Raw genomic sequence first — 22,510 nt, 5'->3', positions numbered from 1 at the left:
ATTAAGAGGGAAAACTAGATACACTAAATAGCCGATACACTTTATACATCATTTTACTTCTCTGATGATTTGATTGTGATGACTTTGATTAATTTATCCTGTGCCTTGATTTTCTCAGGCAGTTTAATTATTTCCTGCTGCTGGTGCCTACTTGATCCAAGAGGCTCATGGGAAATTTCCTTTTATTAGTAGATGGTCTACTTTCCTACAGTCAGTTAATGTGAGTGAGTGCCTACACCTTAATATCCAAATATCATCATTGCAGTTTTACATGTAAATGCTTCCCTTTTCATTGTGAAATGTATTTGACAAATCTTATTATTCATCCTGTTTCTAAATCATAATAGAAATGATGTTTTCTGATGAATTCTAACTGAAGCCAAAGTGAATTTCTATAATAAATGGAAGTATATCTATGCAGGCAGTAATGTGGCAGTACCACAGGGTATAGACCTTTTTTACTCACCATCCGTTCCTCGTCACCGTCATCTGTGGACTGTTACAGAATAACCGACCGCTAACATGGTGGATTACTTGCGGCTCAACATCTCTCCAGACGACAATCTAAGACACCATCTCAGCCAGGATGGCCATCTTCTGAAGTGATATGGAGGACTTCCTCGTACTGAGCTGCAGTGGTGTAAAGTATTGGAGTAAATGTACTTAGTTACTGTACTTAAGTATCTTTTTGGCTACTTTGTAGTTGTACTGAGTATTAAAGATATTAGCAACTTTTACTCTCTACTTGACTACATTTTTGAACAAGTATATGTACTCTTTACTCCACTACATTTGTAATGACTAATGCAATTACACATTACATTTCACCTGGTACCCATCATTCTTTTGCGGCAGTTTATTTTTGATACAGAAGAATTAATATAGCCATTTACAAGGCATTGAAGGTACTATATCTTGTGGGTTTTGCTCTTACTTACTAAAACTTGTTAACATGGCTTCTTTATGTCAATAAAGAGTGCATTATCAATTAGGGTTAGGATAGGGTTATCAATGTCAATCGCTGGCGGTTTATGTGAAATGAGGACATGACAGCAGCTGATGATGAGGCCAAAACCAGCATGCCCAGTTTAAAAAGGCTTTGACTTTTTAATTGGACTTAACATTATTTTATTTATCCGTTATATTGAAGAAACCTTTTGAAAGAGTTTGGTTTATTATGATCACTTGAGCTTAAATGAGACTTGAGTGTTATGGTGTCCACCATGATTTGTTGCAATTTTGAGGTGTTCAGTCTTATTTTGATTTAAGAAAATAAATGTGATTGCTCTCCTCATGAATCAACTGTTTCTTGTTTTTCACTGACATGTCTCTTAAGTGTTCAAGGACTAGTGCTGCTTTGAGCCTACATTCAGTACGAGTAAAATACTCAAGTACTGTTAAATTCAGATACTCTAAGACTTTTACTGAAGTCATTTTTGAATTGGTGACTTGTAACTTGTAATGGAGTAGTTTTCGCTGCAAGGTATCTGTACTTTTACTTAAGTATGGTTTTCAGGTACTCTTTACATCACTGCTGAGCTGTGAGGTGAGTTGGGATGATCGCTCACTCAATGCGTGTTTTTTGATGGGGTTGGATGATGTCTCCCATCGGTGTCTGGCTCCCGAGTTCAGGGGCAGACCTGTTGGGGAGTTTATCGATCTCATCCGGTGGATAATGGGATCTCACCTCGGTGTGAGCGAGACCATCCCGGATGAGATCGATCATCATCCGATCCTGTCCAAACAAGCGTTGAGCGACCCAGCTCACCTCACCCCGAAGTCCTCCACCAGAGATGAGTCCCGCAGTAATCCGGGTTCTCTGAGCCCGCTGCCCAGCTCTTCTTCGAGCCGGTCCCGTCCGGCCTTCCAGTGTGTTCCAGGCTGGTCCTGTCCGGCCTTCCAGTGTGTTTCGAGCCGGTCCCGTCCGGACTTCCTGTGTGTTTAGAGCCGGTCCCGTCCGGCCTTCCAGAGTGTCCCAAGCCGGTCCCGTCTGGCCTTCCAGAGTGTCCCGAGCCGGTCCCGTCCGGCCCGGCCTGCCAGTGTGTTCCGGGCCGGTCCCGCCCGGCCTCCCAGTGTGTTTCGGGCCGGTCCCGTCCGGACTTCCAGAGTGTTCCAAGCCGGTCCCGTCCGGCCTTGCAGAGTGTCCCAAAGCCTTCCCAGAACCCCGTCCTAAAGCCTACCCAGAGCCCCGTCCTGAAGACGGCCAAGAGCCCCTGGACTCGCGGCAAACATTTTTTGGGGGGCGCAGTATAGGGACAGGACGGCCATCTTGTTTCCGGTGCCCTCCAGGCTTCCGGTGTGGCCGGCGCCCTCCAGACCTCCCGAGCGGCTGGCAACCTCCAGGCTTCCGGTGCGACCAGCACCCTCCAGGCCTCCCAAACGGCCGGCACCCTCCAGGCTTCCGGTGCGATCGGCGCCCTCCAGGCCTCCTGAGCGGCCGTCACCTTCCAGGCTTCCGGTGCGGCCAGCACCCTCCAGGCCTCCCGAGCTACCGGCACCGTGGTGGATTCCCGCGGTGGATGTCGGATGTTGGTGGCGACTCACGGGGGACAAGACAGGGAGTCTCCAGGACGCCCACCCCCCCCCCTGGGTGTTCCTCGGCGCGAGGTCGCACCTACCGGGAGGGGGAGTACTGTGACACTCCCATTGGTCCCTAGTCTTGTTTTTCTCGTTTTCCTCATGTCCTTTTCCATTTTTACACAAAACACGTGTCAAAAGATGACACACGCCAAAAAAACATATATGGCTAAAAAAAACATCTTAGGTCTAATGTATGTTGTGTACACAGAGTCATTGAGATGGAGGGTTCATCCACAGGCTGATGGTAGCTACGAAAAAGCAGAGATTCAGATGATGGGCAGAGGTTGCATGTAGCTGTGGTTCAAACAGCCCCTCATGCATCAGTCTTTCAGAGATTTATAAATGAGAAGCACCACTTATGATTCTTTTATAACAACAGGGAGAATTTACATGTAATGAGGCCACTATTTATGAGCCAACTTTTATTCTGGATTACTGTTCAACATTGGAAAAAAAATGATTATGTGCTTTAGTAGATTTTATGAAACGAAATTATTAAAATTAGTGCTGTCACTCGATTAAAATAATTAATCGGATTAATCACACTTTTTTTCTGTGATTAATCACGATTAATCACACATAACAATTATATTTTAAAATATACATTTACATTTTAATAATTTCACATTTAATCTTCAAATTGATGTAGAAACAACATATTTCTTTAACAGCATCATTTTATGAAAGATAACATTTTGATATTAGTATTGTAACTGATGTCTCTAATAAATTGATTATTTTAACATGAATTATAGCCATTCAACAGTATAATTGAGAGCTCATGTAGGAAATATACAGAAATTGAAGGACACTTTACAGTCTTTAATGCTAAATTATAAATTAAATGCAGAAGAATTCTCATTAAAGCTACAAAATCACATTCATTTCTTCTTTTATTTTGTTCTTTGATTAACATTAGTGACAGGAGTCACAGCAGCACGTTTAAGAGCGCGGCCCCTTTAAGAGCTGTCTCAGTACGCAAATCTGACCGTCACCGCACTCCCATTTTCACAACTCTTTGCATTCATTTAAGATTTTATTTTACACTTTGAAGTCTTGCTTAAGAAAATGCTAGACAAAACGGGCTTTCTGACATAATCTTGTGTGGTTTTATCCATTCAAGCACGAAAGAGAACTTAACACGGATGCGCTGTCTGACAGAGATTCACCGACGCAGCCTTCAGCCAGAGACTGTTTACACCAGACTGGACCTCGCGTTGCGTTTTGTCGCGTCCCACAGTTTAGAAGCTGTCTATCTTCATTGAACGCGTCAAAGCAACTGTTTCAAATCGCGCTTAAATGGTTTAAAAGCCTGTACACGAATAAGAGCGTGATTACATAATGTAACGCTAGACAAAGGATGTCAAAACAAACGGATGCTGCGTTAATTGCGATAAATATTTAATTTGAAAAAATTGATCGCATGCGTTAACGCGTTAACGTTGACAGCCCTAATTAAAACATACTTAATAGAATTATGTTCCTGTTTTTAACAAGAAGTTTAAAAGTTGAGTTAAAATAATGTAAAAAGCTTGGGAATTAAATCTACTCAATTTGGTTGTTAAGATTTTAAAACAATTGTTCAAGTAATTTTAATTGATACCATTTCAATAAAATTAAGTTTACTTATTTATTTTGTGTTGAGACTACATAAATAATTTTTGTAGATATAACTGCATTGGCAGTTGATCTGTAGTTCCCAGCATGCTTTACATCTGACTGCATTAGGAGATTAATTTCCATATTAACTGTCATTTTAAGTGTTTTTCAGTAAAAAGAAAGACTTGTTCGCGTTTTGATTTATCTGTGAGATTTAGGAGAGATTTTGTATTATTTTTAAGTTTGGGTTTTTTAAGTGGTTACCATTGTTCAGAAGAGCAGAGTAACTGTGCTAATGCCAGAGACCACCAGTTTCTTTTCAGTTGACCATCCATGTTGTAAAAAATAGTAAATTTCAATATAAAAGTAAGTGAACCGTGAAGTTTGAATTTTTTGTTTACTTTAAGTAAGATATACTTAATATTTTAACGAATTCTAAATGTATTTAATAAGTAGAATTTGCTTTATTCTGGTTAGTAAGTGGTGCTTGAATTATAGCAGCGCATTTTACTTAAATAATATTTGTGCAAATTGTTATGAGGATTTTATTAAGTAAATTATTATGTTTTTCAGTGCAATGGAAGACAACATATCTTTTTTATTGTTATGGTTTTTATTTTTGGACAGGTCACAACCAAACATTCATGGGGTCAACAAAGCTGAAGCATGACAATTTGTGAATGAAATGAGATGTTTTATAATAACACCCAAAATAACCAGAAATAATTTAGCGCTTATAAATAGATTGTTTTTGACATTACAATGACCTCCAACATTCATGGGGACCACATTTTCTATCAGTTTTAAATGTTAAACAGTAAACTAGATTTATACACCATGGGTTGTATAACAAATGTTTGTTCTGTCCATATTTTACCCAGCCATGGGTTGACAACAACCCAGCAATTTCAGAGTAGATTTTAATCAAAAGAAAGACTTGTTTCCAGGTCTTCCCAGTGCAATTGTTTAAACATTATTTTCTGCAGTCTTTATCTCTTCCAAATGACAAGGGAAATCTAAAGTTGTAAGTTGGGGATGAGTCAGATCTTTTAGTCCTGTCAATCATCTCACTCTCATGTGTATGTACAGTACACAGCCAAGGACACTGATTTCACAATTCCACACCAATTTTTGCTCTATTCTAATTAACCTTATTTCATCCATTTATCTAATATGTTAGTGGGCTGGAAGGGTTTCAATCAAGATGGTGTTTTCTTCTGAATTGTGATGTATAGCTGATGGAAATGTCCCTGGAATGAGAAAGAAATATAGGGCAGGGCTTTTGTCCTCTGGGAATTGATGGACTATTGGTAGTTGGGTCATTGGACAGCAAGGTTATTTACTAAAATTTATACTTTAAATACATCAGTTTATCAAAATCAAATAAAATATTGGCCTAAAAATTATTGAAAAAAATTGAAATGTTGCCTCAGAATTAAACTGATATAAGTTAAAGGCACTACAATTAATAAAAAACAAATAATAAAATAAAAGTAAATTAATCTCCTATAGGCTAGCAACATAAAAAATGAAGAAATAACAAAATTGCTAAAAATGTATCAAAACTACTGTCTCACCTCGCATCATGCAGAAAAGATTTAGTTTTTGATGAAAGGTTTTGAAAGCACATGAAGTATAAAAAGGATTATTATCTTCACGGATATATAATTTATAAAAAACACTTCAATGTTTCATAAAACCTATATATATATATATAATATCATATAAATATATATATATATATATATATAGGTATACGAATACGAATTGTCATTGTTTTGATGTCATGTTGACTTTAAAGGAAAGCAAGCCAAATATGTGCATTATAACTATCAGGAATGAATAGGCAGTTGAATTAGTAAAACATTTCAGGTCTTCATCTCATAGGTTCTGTTTAAAGGGCAACATGAAATGAAATTTACAGCCCATTCTATTTACATAGCAGTTTTGTTTTTATATAGTACTTTGTGTGCATCAAGTTTCGTTTTTTTACATCATGAAAACAAAAAATGCTATGTAAATATAACAATGAACATATATAAAACATGGTACACATAAATTATTCAAGATTTGAAAATAAATCTTAAATGTAGGCAAATATGTTTTTTATATTTATAATTAAAAAATTCTTTATCATGATTTATTTTATTTTAAATAAAATAATTTTGTTAAGTTTTATTAAATGATAAAAGTGACGAATATTGTAGAATGTAAAATCCAGTTAATTTGTTAATTATTCTTAAATGTTTTTTGAGATGTCTCATTCTTCAGGCAAGAGTATGGAAGTAAAATAGAGACAAATGTGTTTGAAGCAAAAAGACGTGCTGAATAGATCTAACTGAAAAAAGATGCATTGTATTAACAGTGCTCGCATTTTAAGGTTCTGCAACTCAACATGGTTGCATATTTAAGCAGTGAATTTTTTAAATGGAAAGATTTCACACACAGTTTCACCATTTAAAAATTAAATAATCAAAATTCACCTTTTAAATTTCATTAAAAAAATTCAACTTGTTATAAAATACAAGCTGTTACGTTTGGAATATTTGTTTAATTTGTAATTATTTATCTTATTTAAAGCTTACGAAATTGAGTATATATTTTTTGTTTACATTTACCGTTGAGTCATTATGTGTGTTAACCAAGGACTTTTATTTTGATAAGGCTGTTTATGGAATGGATATGAAGCGTGTGTGTCTCATAGCGCTTCAAGAGCAAGTGGAGTTGCGTCAAGCTCAAACGCACACCGTTAGCTTGCGCTAAGGCTAATAGCGTATTAAAGGTTATCTAGCTCCTGGTTTTGAATGGAGACCAAGTTCTTACGGTGGATTTCACACTTCAAACGATTTTAATCGCATTGTGATGAAGACGGGTGTATGAATAAAGGCGTGTGAACCATCAGTAGAAGAATCTATCTTTCTTTCGAATCAGAGAGCTACACAAGCTTTAATATTCGACAGACAATTTTCAGTCCATATAATTTCGGTTTAAAAATTCGCTTCCACAAATTCAGTGGTTCAAATTCGACTTGAAATTCAAACTTTCACATCCGGGAATCCCAGGAGAAGCAATAGAGCGCCGATTCCGCCAATGCTCTACCTGGCCTGACCGCTTCACCAGCAGGTGGTGCAAGTCCGTTCTGACGAAGACCAAAGCAAGAAATGCAGATACTTTTTATATGTTTGCAGCACAGTCCACTCATCTGCTCGATTAAGTGAATTTATTTGTTCTCATAGATATCCTCTTATGCATCAAGAAAAAAAATTATTGTTTCTTGTACTGGCAGCTTAGCTCACCACTATCAGCCCTGGAACGGACATGGAGCACGGGGACAATTCCAGGTGGCCTGGAATCAGTGGACTATTCATACATTTATAATATTAATTTAATTATTTAAATATCCTACCCGATCTAGTACTGCCTATCTATAGTAAGAGTTTATGTTTGTATTTGGCTTGCTATTTATACGCATTCATTACTTTTTACGTGCATATGACTACCCGCTTGGTTAAGATGGTGTGGGTTAAGTCGGTATGTACATAAAAAGTGCACGCAAAACACATGCGTATCATATGCACGCAAAAGATAATTTCTGTAGCTCGCCAAATACAAACATAAAATCTCGCTTTTGATAAGCATGATCTTAAGTCATCAAATAATGGTTTGAGTTTCGAGGATGAGAAAATTGTATATGTTACAGTGAATTACTGAATCATACTGTGTTTGAATAAAATAAGCTAATTGCATGAAGCTATTTGAATGACACATGCAATGGTATCTGTGTCACGTACTGTGGCAGGAAGAACCCAAATGCAGGCAGGCAGTGAAGGGGTTAACTCAACAAGACTTTAATAACTAATAAAACACAAAACAAACACCCTCAATGGGGGAAAACGAAACTAAGAGATATAAAGAAAACAAAGACTTCCCACATTGGGGCAAAACATAAAACAACAGCAAATAACCTAACTAAAAAGCACGACACAACGTCTTACAAAAAACACAGCAGGGTAACAAAGGCAGGGGCAGGGTAACTCACAACACGAACAATCCACGGACAAGGCAAGGAACGGGAAACACGGGTAGACACGGAGACTTCACTTACACAATTACAGGGTACACGGTACAAACAACACAGTCCATGAACACAAGACAAAGAAACAAGAGGGTATTTAAAGGCAAGACAAACGAGGGATAACGACACAGGGCAGGTGTGGGTAATAAAACACTCAGGGAAAGTTAACGAGGAAACGAGATGGCGGGAACAGAGACGAGACACTGGAGAGAACGTATATTATTGTCAAAAGGACAATAATATATTTCTCTCCACACATAACAAAAGGCTTTGTCATGACTCTGCTACAGGACCAAGAAAAACATGACTAAACGAAGCAGAGCCATGACAATCTGATTAAATGTGCCAGAAAACAAGACAACAAGATTTTAAAGCATTACATTAGTTACATAACACCATCACAATAAACTTAACATTTAAATTCAAATAAAACATTTTATTTCGGTTTAAAACTAAATAGGAAAAATAGCAATAATTATACATTTTAAACAGACAATAGTAGTAGGCTAACTGAAATAGTAGTGAAAACAGATGTAAGAACAAGCCATGAACAATTTTCCACCAGAACGTAAAATAATCTACAATATAAATAACAGTCTTTTCTTAAAAACGTAATTGTAAGATATTTAGTAAATGTAGGATATAAATGTAACTTAAACGAATAACTACACCACTTAAAAGAGAAATATCAATGGAAATAATCATGCCTATACTTTTCATCTGAAATCTCAGAACGCAAACAAAATAAAGCCAATTATAACCTATTGTATGAACGAATTAATAAAAAAACAAACTGAAATACTGCAACAATAAAGCCACCTATACCTATTCGTTCTGGTATTATGTGAGAAATACGGCGGGACATGCTACAATTCTTATTTTGTCATTTTGTGCTTTTTGCATTCATATTTAGGGCTCTTCCGCATTTCTGTAGCCTACGGTTATTAAAAAGGTGTAGGCTATACTAATCATCTGGTCTGAAGATTAAGCAACATTAAGCGTTTTAGCACGGTACACCGGCCGTGATGGCGTGGTCCGTGGACGCTAAAGGGACAAAGGCACTTAGCAAATCTTGCAATAACGTTTTTGTTCCACCATGCCACCATATATGTTGTGGATATTCAGCTAAATGTTTAGCTTAAGTTTAAAGAGGGTAAATTTGATCATTTAACTGAACTGTACGCATACATTTTAGACACGTACATTACGTGCTTTCTCCAACGTGCAGGTTTCAGTGTATTTCTGTCATTTAAAATGCATAAATTTAACAATATGTTGACTTATTATGTGAGCATATAGATTAAAAATTAGTAATCGTAATTTCGTTTTGATATGTTATATTAGTATTGGGTAAGCTAATTAAAAAGAAAGGCTATAGCCTAATATAAAAGTATACGAAATACAATGCGCCAAACAGCAACATCTACAGATAGTTGTGTATATTGCCATGGAGCACTCATATTGTTTTCTGACCAGTAATTAAATATATTTTTCACTGCTCGGCCATGCAAACTGACTTGCATTGATGTGTATGTTAGAGAGGTCCTCATGTGTCCCAGCGGCATCGGGTCTAAAACGTTGACAAAATATGCCTTGGCACAGGTCGTGTCCGATATGGCATGGGGTCTCTGGTCATTTATAATGAATGTGCTTTTACCAATCGCCCCGAAAGACACAAATTAATTACATTTTATGGTTAGGTAAACAACAAATATTTGTTACGCCAAACTTTACAAGACATAATTAGGTTAATATACCGTGAGTGATTGACATTTTAGCATTTAATGAACAGACAGCAACTCATGCAATTAGCGTGTAGTCATACTCGCATGTTCGTGTGTGGCACATTATTGGGAAACGCACACAGCATACAACACAAGTTTTTATCTTTGCGCTTAAAAACCATCTTACAGCTGTATAGATCCTAACGCCGTGAGGTATCTTGCTTTGCTGCAGGCTGCACAAGACGTTTCGGGTCTAGTCGGGTTCTAAAGAAAGTGCTGACTATTTTTATCTGGTTCGTTTTATCTGTCCTGCTCAAGAAGTTCGCTTGGCTAAAATATCAGTTTTTCTGTCTCGTATTAACAAACGAACGTTTCCACAATTCCACAACATCCAGCATTTTCTGAGAGTCTCAAATTAAAACAAGATCATGCGAGAAAATAAAAAGAATGTTTATTGAGATTGCAGCTACTTCATATAAACAGAAGCACATGGGAGAGTACGCGTTAAAATCAGAGCATTTGTCAATAAGCTCATAGTTGAGATCTCAGTTATTTGACCGCTTCAAACACAATACATGTCCTGTAAATGCTGATGATGCATAGTATTTATGTGAACACGATGTGCTGAAGTAAAAAAATAACTTAATTCCTTCTAGCCAGAGCAGGAAACCTAAAATTTCTGATGTTGATGATGCATAAGAAGAGATCTATGAGATCAAATAAATTCACTTAATCGAGCAGATGAGTGGACTGTGCTGCAAACATAAAAAGTATCTGCATTTCTTGCTTTGGTCTTCGTCAGAAGCGACTTGCACCACCTGCTGGTGAAGCGGTCAGGCAGCAGGTAGAGATCATGCATTGGCGGAATCGGCGCTCTATTGCTTCTCCTGGGATTCCAGGATGTGAAACTTTGAATTTCAAGTCGAATTTGAACCACTGAATTTGTGGAAGCGAATTTTTAAACCGAAATTATATGGACTGATAATTGTCTGTCGAATATTAAAGCTTGTATTTTATAACAAGTTGAATTTTTTAAATGAAATTTAAAAGGTGAATTTTGATTTAATTTTTAAACGGTGAAACTGTGTGTGAAATGTTTCCATTTAAAAAATTCACATCTTAAATATGCAGCCATGTTGAATTGCAGAACCTTAAAATGCGAGCACTGTTAATACAATGCATCTTTTTTCAGTTAGTGCTATTCACGTCTTTTTGCTTCAAACACATTTTTCTCTATTTTACTTCCATACAAGAGGCTCATCTCCCGATCTCTCGCAGTGCAATCTGGCAACCACATTGAGCTATTGGCCTTTGAGCAGACAGCATCTTGGCTATTTCACGCTCCAGCTCGGCCATTGAGTATATGACATAAACCTTTATCTGAATAGGATAAAGTGGAGAATGCAATGAGACATGAAACCTTGCTTGAACGCTTGGTTGTCAGCCGTTTCCGCCATCACGCTCGCATGCTAAAATGTCAATAGTCGTCCACAGTAGGCTATTGATCTGTCTTTATTGTTAATGATTGACTTGTTAAATGCAACATGAGTCTAGAGGTCAGACTGATTAAACAGATTATCTGAATTAACAGCGCTGATGAAGTCATTCTCAAAGGATTTAGCTTGATTCTGAATACATGCGTCTGCAGGTCTGATTAAACATTTTCAAGAAACTGTTTTTGAAACTATAAACAATGCAAACCATCACAGGAATGTGAATGGATTATGGTAATAATGGGAATTGTATTGCTTTGAAATGAAGCTATAATGGTCTCTGATGGTCTCCATAGGAAACTTGTTGGGTTTTAATGGTGGGGTGTTATCTGGCGGATAGGATCCAATCAAACACTATTAAATCCTACTGGATTGAGACACAAAACACACTATATTCAGCAATGTTCTACTTGTTTGGTAAACAGCAGATGGTCCATTATGCTATTAGTAATGAAAACCATTAATTTTCCATTGTTTATTTCATCAGGGTTTACAGCCTAGTTGACAGAGGATGAAAACCTGATAAAAACAGTTGGCGTGTGTTAAAGCATTTGTGTTAAATCAAAGAGAAAATTCTTACAGTGGGAGCACAGTCTACTGACAATAAATGCGGATTGTGTTGGTATCCCCCCCCAAAAAGGCTTAACCCATTGGAGCCCTAAACTATTACTTCTAAGTTATTAGTTGCTGTTCTGTTTATTATATTACTTGCTCGTGAACTATGAAAGCTTTGTACAATGTCGCACTATAAGTCTTAGCAAATCAGCATAGTAATACTGTGATGAGGTTACAGTCAACATGAGTCTTGAAGGGGGAATTTCTCCCCAAATTTTGATGATGATGAAAAAAAACATAAAATATGTTTTATTTGTATATCTATTATGATCTGTCAATTTAACCACAGAAAAAATAATAATTTATGCATGCAATGAACTATGAGTATATAACTAGAGAAATTGTCCCCCCAGTCCAGCCAAGAACTAGATCTTAAAAGGGAAATCTTTTTTCTTAAAATAATGTGCACTGATGGACATAAGACTAAAAATGTGTACATTTGATATTTTTCAAATTTGATTTGATGATTGTTGGATATAATTATTATTAGCAGGTGTCACATAACTATTTATTTTAGATTTAATAAAATGTGTTGTTCACATTAATGTACTGTTTAATTATAACTGCATTTATACCCAATATATATTTTAAGGCATTATAAACAATTACCCCAAAGGGGTTTAAATAGTATAATAAGACTTTAACAAGAGTGCATAAGTGCATAAACATTTAGATTTTGTAAAACTATAGACCACTTCAGATGATGCAAACAATGCTAGTCCAACGCTGGTTCGCTGCTTCAGTTTATCACTGCACAAACATTTGAACAAAATGTATAACCGATTTAAAATGTCAAACGAATATCTTTTATCACACGATAAGATTTTATTATACAGGTGCTGGTCATATAATTAGAATATCATCAAAAAGTTGATTTATTTCACTAATTCCATTCAAAAAGTGAAACTTGTATATTATATTCATTCATTACACACAGACTGATATATTTCAAATGTTTATTTCTTTTAATTTGATGATTATAACTGACAACTAATGAAAATCCCAAATTCAGTATCTCAGAAAATTAGAATATTACTTAAGACCAATACAAAGAAAGGATTTTTAGAAATCTTGGCCAACTGAAATGTATTCTAATTATATGACCAGCACCTGTATATGAAAGATTTAAAACATACTAAATGAAAACGAATCTGGAAGTGCTTGGACCTGTGTTTGCATTTTGCGAAGTTGGCTATGGTTTATAAAGAAGTGGTCTTTGATTCCTGTGTGTTTCTCCTCTGTCAGAGTACAACATCTCAGCTGCTGCTATAGCCATCTTCAGTCTGGCCTTCATGACTCTGGGCAGTCTCTGCCTCCTGGGGGCTTTTGGGAAGAGCAGAGACTACCTGCTGAGACCAGCTGGTATGTTCTTCGCTTTTGCAGGTAAGCCCCACATTTAAGCAAAGATTAAGACTTGTGTGTGTAAAATGTATGTTCAGTTATTTGCTTTAAAGTCCCTATGAAGTGAAGGACATGTTATGGGATTGGTGCATTATTTTCAATAGCCGGTAGTCTTAACAAACTGTGGCTTTAAAGAACACCATAGTACACAGAGCCGGCCCTTCCTATAAGCGAACTAAGCGGCTGCTTAGGGCCTCGCTGTCACTAGGGGGCCCACAAGAGCACATGAAATTAAAGTTTTTTTGTGATATATTCAGGACACGCATCCATTTTCTCACGCAGGGCTGTACCCACTATTTTTTCTGTGTTGTGTGTCAAAATTACACTAAATACACAAATTAAAAAGATTAAATCATCCTCAAGGGCTGTGTGGCTTTAAAGGGGGGTTTATAGGTTGTGGTTAAAATAAAATAAAAATGAATTTTAAAATGAAATCTTTGAATGAAATGATCATATGTTTTGACAATCACAATACACGTAATGCAAGGTTTATGTGTTCTTGTTTTTATGACATTCCTACATCCCAAACACATCTACAACTAATAGAATTGGGTGTGTTAGGTTTAAAGTGTGCGTGCAAATAATCAAACATTGATAATAGTCAACTGTATTGGGGCCAAAAAGACTGATCTCACAAGGAAACATAACTATTTTCTGATTTTATATGGATTTATGATATGGATCAAAACCAGTGTATGATTATTAGGAAAAAAGCAAGAATGAAGCTCCACCCCTAAACCTAAACATCACCGAGGTGCAAACAGACCATACCAAAACCTACATGATATTTATAAAATACTTACAAACCTCAACATTGTGTTGGTATTCCCACGGTACCTTTTTTGTACACTGTAAAAAGTAATATCGTAGATCTACATAATAAAATTATGGCAACAGATTACAAGCAATTTTTTTAATTAAATACAACTTATTAGAAATGAGTCAATTTCAATCAATTGTACTGCTTAACAGTACATTTTGATATCTAGAAACATTTGTGAAAGCCGGATGTAAATAAAAACTTAATCTACAGCATAACTGCAACACACAGACATCAAGAATCAGTGTATGAACCTCAATAATGGTGACAATCAACAGACTAATTCAGATAAACAGATAAACCACAATGCATGCTGGGAATCATGAATGAGTTTTGTACTATGATGTTACCCAGCATGCATTGCAGTACAAAATTTGGTGATTGTCACCATTATTGAGGTTCATACACTGATTCTTGATGTCTGTGTGTTGCAGTTTTGCTGTATTTTGCTGTGTTTTGACGCATTTCCGAGTGAAGTGGAATTTCTAAGGAGAAAAAATGGTGGGCGTGGCTTTTGTCTTTCTCTGCGACTTGATTGGATGGATAAAAACAGCTGTCGCGTTTTGAAATGAACTGACAGTTGAAGGGGAGGAGTTAACAGATGCTCCGCCCAAGCCATCTAACATACATCATTTAAGATGGATAGTCAACTCATTACAGGAAGGAAGTGCATTTACAGATTTTAACTAAAGATTATGAGGGCACATGAATTTTAAAAAGAGAATGACCCACATTGATAAACTATTTACTATAAACGCTGCAATATTTCATGAAAAACTGTGAAATGAATCATTTTTAATTTCACTGGGACTTTAACTGATCATAACTTATGTTTGTCTACTAGCAGTTGACCAGCAGCTAACCCAGCTGTAGGTCAAAACCAGCTGGGAGCATTTCAAGGACATACAGGCGGTGTAATTTAACGCAGGCGAATTGATAGTCTGGAAACCCCAGACGTCAACCACAAAACCACCATCTTTTCTCTCCGTTTGACCTCAGTGACCTTTCTCAACCCTCACAGGCCTGTGCATCGTCATCTCTGTGGAGGTCATGAGGCAGTCAGTCAAGCGCATGGTTGACAGCGACGAGACCATATGGATCGAGTACTACTATTCTTGGTCGTTCACCTGCGCCTGCGCAGCCTTCACTCTTCTCTTCCTGAGCGGTCTCTGCCTGCTCATCATCTCCATGCCGCACATGCCCAGAAACCCCTGGGAGACCTGCATGGATGCCGAGCCGGAGCCCATAGACTAGTACACTGCGAATGGAGACGAGGTGCATTGATAGATGATGACGATTGTAGAGATGCATTGATACTTTTAATTCACTTAAGCATTGACAATGACGTCTAAGTACTTAAGTTACATGTAAAATATCTATAACAGCACTTTTATATGTTTTGCAGTATTGTGCTTTTGTGCTTACGAATAATAGATGACGGCTTAGAATGTACATTTAGAGATGTTATAATATAAAATATACAGTGTGTTATTTCTGAAAAAGTAATGCTAGAGCACATTTTTTATTTTTTTGAACACTGTGTGGGTAAATCTCGCTGTTTCGAACATGTATGATTTATACTTCTCCCTAAATAAGCTTTTTTTAAAGACCATTAAAATTGTCGCATTATTTTATTGATAATTTATCAACAATAAATATATGATATTTAAGATATTTAAGTTATTCCCCAATTGTCAATAGCCCACTGTTATGGGAAAAAATATATTAGTTCAAATGTAAAGTACATGACCCACACATTTCGTTATAATGAGATGGACATTATTTTCTATTTGACAGTTAAACACCTTCCAGTTTCAGCAAATATAGACTGGACTATGAACTAAGGTGAAACTAACAGTATTAGTAGTACCGATTTATACTTTTAAGGTATTTTAAACCATGTAATCTGAATGGTTTCAATGATTTACCTCTACATTTATAAAACAGTTAAAGACCCTCTACGAATAATTTCCTCCTTACAGGGAACAGGACTTTGGACATTTTCTTTGTCTTTCCTTTTTTTAAAGCCAACGCCCTTTCATTTACATCACAGCCCGACTAAATCATGATTTGCCACCAAACCAGTCAGAGGCAAATTATTTATTGAAAAAGATATGAAAATATTCAACATTTTATTGAAATATTTATTTCTTACTGTTTAGGGGGAGGAGATTGCTATTGCTATGTAATCAATGTATTGTACAGAATACTTGTAGCATTCCTGCAAAGATTAATATGTAGATTTTGTCCTATTTAAATGCATATACAGTATTTGCTAATAGTTTATATCATAATTTTAACAGTGCTCTTACATATAAAGCAGCTTCAAAATGGTTTTGCTATTTGTTTATACTGTAGAATTTTTACTCTTTGTTGTTTTGCCCTGTGCACCAGGACATGTTTAATGCTTTTATGTTGTTCCATATATTTTGAACAAGATCAAAGAGTTTAGTGTTGAATCTACTGCAGAATGTTTTGCCAAAAACTAAGAATGAGAAATAAGAGGTCATTATTCAAACAATTGTAAAGTTCAACATTGCGACGGATGAATGTTGCGGTTGTGTATAGATGAAGCTGTGTTCACATGAGAATGGTGATGTAAATAAATTGCAGTGTTACAGTTTAAACAATCACCAACATCTCATCAGATAGGCTACTCCTCACGGGGGCTTAACTCATTTACAAAGAAATGAAGCAATCGCATCTCACCCTGTTCACAAAACAAAAACATGCTCAGGCTTGTAAAAACTACATTTCTTGGATTCTTTGGATTTTTCATCCATGTGTTTTGTGCAAATCAAATACCTGCAAATTCATCTGCTTTGTTAAAGTCCCCGTGAACCAGAAGTTGCAATCGTTTTTACTTCCGTATTTTGACGCATTTACGAGTGAAAAGGAATTTCAAAGCAGAAAATTAGTGGGCGTGGCTTTTGCTTTTTACTGCGAATTGATTGGATGTATAAAAACAAGTGTTGCATTTTGAAATGAAACTAGCAGCAGACTGACAGTTGATAGGGGAGGAGTTAACAGATGCTCCGCCCAAGCCGTCTAATTTACGTCATTTGAGATGGATTGTCATTTCAGGGCGGAAGTGTATTTTCAGATTTTAACTGAAGATTATGAGGGCATATGAATTTTAAAAAGAAAATGACCCACATTGATAAGGTATTTACTGTAAACGCTGCAATATTTCATGAAAAAATAAGAATTGTCATTTTTAATTTCACTGGGACTTTAAAGCCACTTTTTACATGTCTTTGTAAACCTACAAAATATTGGTATGGCTCATTTGATGGAAATAAAACATTCTAGGTTTTGAGCTTCTGTTCATGCGTGTCAGTAGAGGAATAAGGCGAACACACTCTTGATCTCATGTAGTCATTTATTCATATGTACAGGGCTGAGAAAAGTCTGTCTACATCTATACAACTTTTTATAATATTTTTGATCCGAGTCGGTTCACCACTCAGCTGCAAGCACAAGAAAACACACCAATAATGATCAAGAACTAAACATCATAAAAAAATGCCAGCTGGGAAAAATCACTTCAACAGGTTTCACTTCTGGGAGTGGATGCAAAGAGAGCAGACGAAATTACAGGAGAGACGGGCAGCTCAGTGGTCAACCAATTCAAGGTGTTTTTAAAAATCTTTTTCTCATAAATCTTTTTTTGTTATTGATTTTTTCCCAAAATGTTTTGGTATTCATGATATATTTATATTTATGTATATATATTATATATATATATATATGCCGATTCGGTTTGTAAAATCACAGATGCCAAACTGTAAAAGAACCAACTAGTACTAAAGCGAGTAAAAAATAATAAAACGCAAATTGTCTAACTATTCCACAAAATCAAAAGACGTTTTTATTGTTTTTTTTGGATCGTTATTCTATTTTTTTTTTCAATCGTTTTTTTTTTATCGGGTGTATATAGTTCATATATATTGACTTATTTAAAATACGTGTAATAGCCATTGCTACTGTTTGAACTGCCTATGCTAAGTTCCTGTAACAGAGAGATGGGGTCGCTGTTCTTCTTGACCTGCTCGGGCACCGGGCGGGGCTTTGGAGGGGCTCGGAGGGCGCTGGCGTAGGACATGGTCGGGGGCTTGGAGTTGCCTGGCCTCTGCGGGCCCCCGGGACTGGTGTTGCCCCCTCCTGGATCCGGCGGGGTTTGTTTGCTGGGCATGAGGGGTGGGAACTGTCCGTGGTGCTGGAGGGCTGCGGCGCTAGCGGGGTGAGGTGACTGCGGGAGACGCTCGGGCTTGACGTGTTCATCTGCGACATTCATCGCCTTTGAAACTGAGGGACAAGAAGCACGTGTCAATATTACTTCAGCACTACATACATATAAAATCGTGTAGAGGGTTTCATGTTAATAAAGCGTTTTGTAGCACATTTTCTTCCCTTCTTTTTTAGTTTGTGTAAAATTTATTTAATGTATAATTGGTATATTGCAAACTAAATCGATCAGGTTTAGTTAGGGTTAGGTCCACCAGACCTTGATGATCTATTGAAAGATCCTGACAAACAAACAACATTGAACCCCACTGACTAATTGACTTCCATTGTATTAACAAAATCACTAAGACATATCTCAAAATATCTTATTTTGTGTTCCACTGAAGAAAGTGTCTTATACAGGTTTTGAATGACAAAAGAATGACTTTTTTGCATGAACTGTCCCTTTAACACCTAAAAAGACGCACCTAAAACGTCCCTGTGCAGGACGAGGTGGCTCGCTCCGTTACATGGAATGTTGTGGAGAGGAGCGGAGCCCGGGCCGGGGCCGCTGTTGCCTAGCCATAAGTCTGCTGTGGGGTATCTGTAGGAGGGTGTGGGGTGGTCCTGAGGATCCAGGCTATCCGGATACGGCTGGGGGGAGCTGGAGGAGATCCTTCTCTGGTACAGAGGCCGCCCAGGACCCCGTGGTTCATACTGAGAGACGGTGAAAGAGAGACAGAATGAGGATTTTTTTTAAAAATCAAAAATTAAAGCAGTCAATAGTTTTATGTCAAAACAAGCTTCACATTTCTGCTCTTGACTAACACAGAGTGTATTTGCATTTGTTTTTACAAAATAAGGTATTGTACACAAAAAAATGCTATAGGTCCCAATGAGATTCAAATGCCGCCGTATTTAAATACACTGTGCAGATCGTTTTGTTTCCATGGAAACACAAGCCATTGATTGCTTAATAAGATTAAAATATGGGATGCCATGAGGGTTTTTCATATCTGGGCGAATCATCCCTTCAATCTTCAAATGCAAATGAACAGTGACATAATTTGACGTCAACCAATGGGAGCGCAGTCTTCCATTGGTGAGGTAAAACCCAGAGCCATTGAGTTACGACACTCGCATGCGTTGGAAGAATGACATGCTGAAGTAACTCGAGTCATGGAGGGCTCTATAGTTCCAAACATTGCATTGAAGCCCATTCACCATTCATTTCCCAAACACATTCGCAGGTAAGTTGATAAACAAAATATTGTTTCCTAAATAAAAATGGCTTTTCTGTGTGTCTGTATGTATGGTTGAATGATTTTCTACAAAGACTGCTCATTAAATAAAATGTTATCAACCCTCTCCCTGTTTAAACTATATAATAAAATCTCTTACTGTCTGAAATTGATTGTCTTGTTCATTTTTCAGCGTTCTTTGTGATGCATTTACTTGCAATCATTGATTATTAATTGATAAATTACTTGGGCATTTTTATGTGAATGTCTTAACATAATTTAACATTGGTATGTACTCATGATGTGGTATGATGTAGAAGCATACAAAACAAAAGAATGCATGCATACGGTTCATGTATTGCACATTATGCATTCTTCCTAGTCAAATTAAACACACAAAACGGATTAATACTGTCTTATCAAACAAAATGTTATTATGCATTCAATCAACATGGTAATCAGTGCATATATTGTGTTGGTATTAGGGCTGTCACGATTCTGAAATTTGACTGACGATTAATTGTCTTATAAATCATTGCGATTATGACGATTAATTGTCTGTTTTAGGGCTTTGACGATTATGCCGATTAATTGTCTGTTTTTGAGCTTTGACATTTAATTCTCATACATTTTTGATTCAGCAATTGAAACGACCATATTGTTCTGAATACAAGACTGTTTTTTTCTTGGAAATACATCAGAAAACATTGGGTCATCATATATTTAAGGTTTAGGCTTTTACCTGTCAATAATACAACCACCAAATACTTGTAAATGAAGTAAATTGATCAGGAGTGAATTGAAGCCACCATTAAAATGCTATCAGTCATAGAAAATTTCTAGTCTGTTTTTTTCTCACTTGCAAGACTACAATAAAATTTTACCTGTGTGTTAATAAAATTTTGGTAGACTGGTTTTCACACTGAGATTCGCTTAAATAATATTAAATTGTACTGCAGGTAATTTGTATATGTTTTAGTTTTTTTTTTTTAAGTGATTGTGTTGTGGTGGTACATTTTACAAGTATTACCATGCTTTAGTAACAATATATACACTAAAATATGCAATATGCAGATGCACTACAGCTCCCCCTAGTGTCTTCTATAGAGATGTGCAATAATTGCGATGATCTGAAACCATCGCGATGAGGTCAAACAATCGCGATGAGACGATTATTTAATAATCGTGACAGCCCTAGTTGGTATTTAGTGAAATTTGTTGCAAACACAGCTGCTTCTACTGTCTCTCCTGCTTAAACCCCTTCAAACAGACTGACAGGTGTGAAACTATTGAGAGCTCCACGTGACCACGCGGCGACGAGATCAAAGTGTGTCGCAACTCTGTTTTTCAACGACTCTGGTAAAACCCGGTTCGGTCTGAACCCCTCACCTCTTCTACACTGTGCAGGTTGCTCTGCGGGGCCTGGAGCTGCTGTTTCTGCTGCTGGTGTTGGACCTGCGTGAGCGGGCCCTGCTCCTGTCTGTGTGCCATCGCCTGCAGACCGTAGGGCAAGCCGTGGCCCAGCACGTGGCTCTGGGGCAGACTGGGGTGAGGCCAGTGGGCCTCCTGGAGGAGGTACTTCACCGGAAGAGGACCCGCTGTGTGCTCGGGTGGCATGGAGAAGGACGCCTGGTTGAAGGCCTGGTGCTGTTGGAAGGGCTGGCCGCCCATGGACAGCTCTCGGCTGGTGTCGGGGTATGAGGGCGGAGCGGAGAAGGAGCTGTGGTTGGGAGCGTTGGATGAGGAGGGTGAGGGCAGGTCCCCAGGGCTTCGGGGCTGGACTTGACGATACTGAAGGAGACGAGACTGTGGAGGGGGCATGTCGGCCGGCTCGCGCTGCTCATAATGCTCCTGGGGGAGCATCTCACGCAACAGACTGGGATATCTGGAGAGGGAAAGAGAGAAGTGATCACAGATGAATAAACAAATCATTAGCATATTAGTCAATGACACCAGCAATGCGTTTTATTTAGAGAGAATTAATGAAATATTATTCAGGAAGACAGTTAAAGGGTCTCTTTTCACCTGGGCATGGCAGGTCTTTGCTCTTCTTCAGCAGATGGTCCCAGGCCCCAGCCGGCTCGGAGAAGCTGCTGGGGGAGCCGCACACCCGGCTGGCCGAGATGAGCCAACTGCTGGGGCAGAGGAAAAGGAGGGACTCCAGGCTGCATGAAGGGGGTGTGTTCACCCCACTGACCCATACGAGCATGATGCTGATGCTGGCCCAGAGCATCCAGCCCTGAGGATACCTGACCATCTGTGACCAACACAACACGAGAATGTTGAGAAAATGAAGAGTACTTCAGTAGACAAACACATTTGCAAGGACAAAGGCATTTCATTGCCTACGTTTACATGCACCCTCATAATGCGACTACTTTACCTAAGTAAACATAATAATTTGATTATAATAAGCTCATAATCGAAGTAACGTATGTGGTGTGCGCCAGTTTTAGTCGCGTCTATGCTGCTCTGACCAAGTGCGCATGTGCTTCTTTCGTGCATCTTAAGCGTCAACACAACTTGCTGTCAGCAGTCCCCGCTCCTTATTTTTATACAGAAACAGCGCGAACGTGATAACAGCATACACCGCCGTTGCAGAGGCATTTTCCTTAGATTTCTATATTTGTGACGGCGCCAAATAACCATCTAATATGTCCACATAACGTGTTTTGCATTTGACGTGAATATAGGGCTGTGCAATTAATCGAAAATGAATTGTAATCGTCAATTTT

General features: G+C 37.7%; 2 protein-coding genes across 4 annotated transcripts in view; one reads left to right on the top strand and one right to left on the bottom strand.

Moving 5' to 3' along the window:
• The window catches only part of cacng1b (calcium channel, voltage-dependent, gamma subunit 1b), a 32,550-nt gene extending 14,930 nt beyond the window's left edge, over nt 1–17,620 (top strand). Inside the window, exons 3-4 of the mRNA XM_057345388.1 lie at nt 13,332–13,469; nt 15,329–17,620. Of these exons, the coding sequence (XP_057201371.1) occupies nt 13,332–13,469; nt 15,329–15,561 (371 nt within the window). The 3' untranslated portion in view covers nt 15,562–17,620. The remainder of the gene's footprint in view (nt 1–13,331; nt 13,470–15,328) is intronic.
• A 51-nt stretch (nt 17,621–17,671) lies between these two features.
• helz (helicase with zinc finger) overlaps nt 17,672–22,510 on the bottom strand; it is a 59,993-nt gene continuing 55,154 nt past the window's right edge. For all 3 annotated transcript variants that reach the window (XM_057345384.1, XM_057345387.1, XM_057345386.1), the window contains exons 28-31: nt 21,801–22,032; nt 21,165–21,660; nt 19,023–19,251; nt 17,672–18,615 (exon numbers count right to left, since the gene is read on the bottom strand). In XM_057345384.1, coding sequence (XP_057201367.1) covers nt 18,263–18,615; nt 19,023–19,251; nt 21,165–21,660; nt 21,801–22,032 — 1,310 coding nt within the window. In that variant the 3' untranslated portion in view covers nt 17,672–18,262. The remainder of the gene's footprint in view (nt 18,616–19,022; nt 19,252–21,164; nt 21,661–21,800; nt 22,033–22,510) is intronic.

The sequence above is a fragment of the Triplophysa rosa genome, linkage group LG11, assembly GCF_024868665.1.
Source record: "Triplophysa rosa linkage group LG11, Trosa_1v2, whole genome shotgun sequence".
NCBI classification, from domain to species: domain Eukaryota; kingdom Metazoa; phylum Chordata; class Actinopteri; order Cypriniformes; family Nemacheilidae; genus Triplophysa; species Triplophysa rosa.
The sequence above is the reverse complement of the archived record's forward strand: the minus strand, read 5'-3'. Positions and strand labels throughout refer to the sequence as shown.